General features: G+C 46.7%; 2 protein-coding genes across 2 annotated transcripts; both read left to right on the top strand.

Annotated features, from left to right (window-relative positions):
* The first annotated feature begins 866 nt into the window (after window positions 1-866).
* Window positions 867-2,447, top strand: LOC106817696. Its single transcript, XM_014822387.1, has one exon. The coding sequence runs from the start codon at window positions 867-869 to the stop codon at window positions 2,445-2,447; it is 1,581 nt and encodes a 526-aa protein (XP_014677873.1).
* A 69-nt stretch (window positions 2,448-2,516) lies between these two features.
* LOC106817702 lies at window positions 2,517-3,392 on the top strand. The gene has a single exon (XM_014822396.1). The coding sequence runs from the start codon at window positions 2,517-2,519 to the stop codon at window positions 3,390-3,392; it is 876 nt and encodes a 291-aa protein (XP_014677882.1).
* The last annotated feature ends 1,620 nt before the right edge of the window (window positions 3,393-5,012 follow it).

The following is a 5,012-nucleotide window of genomic DNA, read 5'->3' on the forward strand; positions in this document are numbered from 1 at the left end:
GGAATTATGGAGCTAACCACTCTTCATGGAGACCATGTCGAGGAACGGTTGTAGATCTAGAGGTGGGAGCGTTAAACAGCGGCAAGACGTTCAGACTCACCGACGTAATCTCCCGTGAGAAACTGAATGTGAGCTTAGACAACCGTGTGACTTCATCAGATATCAGACACATGCTACATCTGAGAGACGTCACCCTGGTGAATGTGGACGTTTCCCAAGTGGATTTGATAATTGGCTCTGATCATGCACACCTTCTTATCGACGTAGAGACTCGTTCTGGTAAGGAAGGGGAGCCAATTGCAACAAGAACTCCACTAGGATGGGCTATGTTCGGCCCTACCAAGAAATTTAAACCCAAGAAAGCTAGCACTTACTTTGTCAACTCGACATTGTCCCTGGAGAAACAGGTGGAGAGATTCTGGAAGTTAGATGACCCGTTGTACAAAGAAGAGACTGCTCTGTCTGTGAGTGACAGGAAAGTTATTTCTGAGTGGGAAAGCTCAATCCGACGTGAGGGTCCACATTACTCACTGGGGATCCCATTTAAGCAGAGACCGCCTCAGATGCTAAACAACTACAGCATGGCTAAGCACAGGCTTGATTTGCTTGGAAAGAGACTGTCCAATGACATTGAACTGCGGGAGAAGTATGTTTAAGGCATCCAGGATTCTGTTGAAAAGGGGCATGCTGAAGAGGTGCCTCGCGAGCAGCTGGCCTTGGACCATCGTAAAGAAGCTATCTGGTACCTGCCTCATCACCCTGTGATCCATCCACGGAAGCCAGGGAAAGTCAGAGTTGTGTACGACTGTTCTGCCCCTTACCAGGGCGTCTCGCTCAACGATCTAATCCACCAGGGACCTGATCTTATGAACAAGCTGATCGCCGTGATGCTCAGATTTAGACAGGAACCTATAGCATTTATGTCAGATATTGAGGGAATGTTTATGCAGGTGAAGGTGCACCCCGAGGACCGGGACTGTCTACGTTTCCTTTGGTGGGAGGGCGGCGACATCACCAAACAACCCAAGACTTACAGAATGACTTCTCATCTGTTTGGAGGGCTATGGAGCCCTAGCTGCGCCAACTTTGCCCTTAAACGCACGGCAGAGGACAACAAGGATAACTTCGACGTAAAAACTGTGCAGACGGTGGACAAGAATTTCTACGTCGATGACTGCTTAAAGTCCGTTGTCTCGGAAGAAGAGGCAGTGAGACTGATAAAGCAGCTGTGTGAGCTTCTCTCACTGGGAGGATTCAGACTCACCAAGTTTATCAGTAACTCACGCAGAGTTATGATGTCACTACCAGAGACGGAGTGGGCTAAGGCAGCAGCAAGCTTGGACTTAGAGGAAGAGTGTCTGCCTGCCGAGAGAGCCCTCGGTGTGCTGTGGAGAGTAGAGACCGACCAGTTCGGTTACGACGTATCCGTGAAGGATGTTCCTAGCACCAAGAGAGGAATGTTGAGCTTTACAAGTACAGTGTATGACCCGTTAGGATTCGTTGGACCTTTCATCATGCGAGCGAAGATATTGTTCCAAGAACTGTGCAGACAGAAGCTAGACTGGGATGAAGCGATACCCAAGTATGTCGCGGATCAATGGATAAGATGGCTTCAAGATCTCCCAAAGATAGCAGACTTTAAAGTTCCAAGATGTCTGAAGCCAAGCGACAGATTAGAGGCGCCAGTCGCATTTCAGCTACACCACTTCAGCAATGCGTCAGAGAAAGGATTTGGTGCAGTTACGTACTTGCGCATGGTGGATGCATCTGACAGGATTCATTGCTGCTTAGTGATGGCAAAGAGCAGGCTAGCACCGATAAAGCCAACAACCATTCCAAGGCTAGAGTTGTCAGCAGCCGTAGTTGCTGTAAAGCTCGATCAGGCTTGTAGGAAGCACCTCGAGTACACTCTGCCAGAATCTGTGTTCTGGACAGATAGTACTATAGTTCTGCACTACTTGCGAAGCGAGGAAAAGAGATTCCAGACGTTTGTAGCGAACAGAGTGGCACAGATACATGAAGGTTCTTCGTCGAGCCAATGGAGACACGTTGATACTAACAACAATCCTGCATATGATATCTCTAGGGGTATGTCAGCTGACGAGATGATAACTGATGAACGCTGGACGCAAGGTCCTACCTTCCTGTGGAGCAAGGAGGAGCTATGGCCAGCCCAACCTGACTTAGGAGACATACCTACCGCTGCAGAGATCAAGAAGGCTAGGGAGATTTACTTAACTACAGCTACAGAAGCTAAAGCGACCAAGACGACGGTCGACCAACTGTTTGAAAGGTTTTCGTCGTGGCATGAGCTAAAGCAAGCTGTAGCTATTATCCTTCGTGTGAAAGACATTCTGAGAAAGAAGTCAGATGTCAATCGTACTGAACCAGTCACAGGGAAAGAAATCCAGAGAGCTGAACAAGCTATTATAGTCTACATGCAGTGAAGCTGGCACACTGACATTACGAAGCTACAACAACTAGAGAAGCTCTCTCCCGTGATATCATCGGATGACATGTTAAGAGTCGGTGGCCGCCTGTCGAATGCACCACTTCCTGACTCAGCCAAACATCGTGCCATTCTGCCTCCAGATCATCACGTGACTAAGCTGATCATCAAACATTTCCACAAGATAACTGGTCATGCTGGTGTCGAGAGAGTCTTAGTGGAAATTAGACAAAACTACTGGATCATAAAGGGCCGAGTGTCGGTGAAACGAGCCGTTAAAAACTACATCCCCTGCAAGAAGAGGAAGCAACCACCTAGTGTGCAATACATGGCAGACCTACCCATAGATAGAGTTACCCCAAATCAGCCACCATTCACCAAAGTGGGTGTTGACTATTTCGGCCCACTCAAGGTGAAGAGAGCTAGGAAAACCAAGGTGAAGAGATATGGGTGCCTATTCACGTACCTAGTCACTCGATCAGTGCACCTTGAGGTTGCTTGCAGCCTTGACACTGATTTGTTCATCAGCGCACTACAACGATTTATTGCACGACGAGGGAACCCAAAGACCATCAGATCCGATAATGGAACCAACTTCGTTGGAGCTAAGCAGGAGTTACATGAAGCCATAAAGGAGTGGAATCAGCAGAAGATAGCCGACTACCTACTACAACAAGACGTACAGTGGATATTAAACCCACCAGCAGCTTCCCATATGGGTGAAGTATGGAAAAGTCAAATCCGAACCGTCCGAGCTGTCCTCTCAGGCATCGTCAGCCAGCAAACCATCGACCACGAGAGACTATCAACTTTATTCTGCATAGTTGAAGGTATTGTCAATGGTAGACCACTAACGAAGCTCGCAGACGACCCTAACGACCCAGCACCTTTAAAACCGAACCACCTGCTGCTGCTGAGATCGGGGCCAGACTTACCACCCTGAAAGTTTGTTCAGCAGGACACTTATAGACAGAGATGGCGCCAAGTCCAGTACTTAGCGGACGTATTTTGGACCAGGTGGATTAAGGAGTATCTGTCCATCCTACAGGAGAGGCAGAAGTGGCTGAAGCGCGAGAGGAATTTCCAGAAGGGAGACTTGGTGCTTTTCGTGAATAAGACTACTCCACATTACCGGTGGCCTCTGGGGCTTATCACCCAGACTTACCCATCCGGTGATGGATTGGTCAGGTCTGTGCAAGTCAAGACACAGAACGGACTGTACACGAGACCTGTGCACAAGCTGTGCCTACTTGAAGCGGAGCTAGTGTGATTTAAGCGACATAGACTAAGAGGATGACCTTAGCTGTGCCCATGAACTGTATAAACGAGTTGCTGTTGTCACCATTTAGTTAGGAAATGAGTGCTGATAGCCTCATCGGGGCCGGGATGTTGGTGACAACTCCTGCCCCTACGCGGTTACGCGGTGCACTACTTTATGCAGCAGCGCATTGATACCGGCTAGTTGCTAAGAGATGTGACGCGCGCGCTCTTTTCGCCATTGTGGCTTACCGTTGAAGACGCGAATTTTAATGTGCTTCTAAAACCCTAAAGAACCCAGCGTGGTACCGTAAGGTATTTGAGTTTATAAATAATTATTAATGTCTTTCTAAATTAATAGTAGCAGATTCGGCTGTGATTGCCGTACGTGTATTTGAATTGTATTTACCAGAAAGTTTGTTGTCCATAGCGAGCTACACATACAGCATAGCACACACGGTAAATAGTAAATGTGCTCTTTGAATTTGTTTCAGATTAACCGTTCGTTAAGATACGTGCGTTCGTTCGTTAAGATACGTGCGTTCGTTCGTTAAGATACGTTCGTTTGTTAAGATACGTTCGTTCGTTAAGATACGTTCGTTCGTTAAGATACGTTCGTTCGTTAAGATACGTTCGTTCGTTAAGATACGTTCGTTCGTTACGTTACATAAAACGACATAGGCAGAAAATAAGAGAATAAAGAAGAACGTGTGTGATCCGCTGGAGCTTGATATGAAGAAAAAATAATTAAACCATTTAGATGTAAAATAAACAAAGAAGTTAGTGTAGTCATTCGCTACAGGCCGAACCACGTGACTTAAGTATGTCACGCGTTTCGTCCACATAACATGGATCGCGTTCTTTACTTTCGATAGGGGGGGGGGGCAAGTGACCACTGACCTACTGCCTTGGCACTAATGAGGCAGGTGAGTGATTAGTCGCCCGAGGCCAGTCCCTGTCACCGAATCTGCCGGTGTAAATTCTTATAAATAAGTATGGCTGAATTCGCTTCATTACACGCGCTCGTGTGTGCGCGCGTGTGCTTCCGAGCATGCATCCATAGAAATAGGCGCGTGCCCGAGCCCAACCAGCGTAAGATTTGGAAACCTCCCGTTCTATTGATTAATAGTATACCTACTTATAATAATAATAATAATAATAATAATAATAATAACAATAATAATAATAATAATAATAATAATAACGTATACATCATTCTACATGTGGAGCAGTTGGCGCATACTGCGTCAATCATTATCAACTCGCGGCCAATAAACGGTAATCTAGACTGTGGCGAAAATTGGCA

The sequence above is a fragment of the Priapulus caudatus genome, unplaced genomic scaffold (genome assembly GCF_000485595.1).
Source record: "Priapulus caudatus unplaced genomic scaffold, Priapulus_caudatus-5.0.1 Scaffold35, whole genome shotgun sequence".
In the NCBI taxonomy this organism is placed as follows: domain Eukaryota; kingdom Metazoa; phylum Priapulida; class Priapulimorpha; order Priapulimorphida; family Priapulidae; genus Priapulus; species Priapulus caudatus.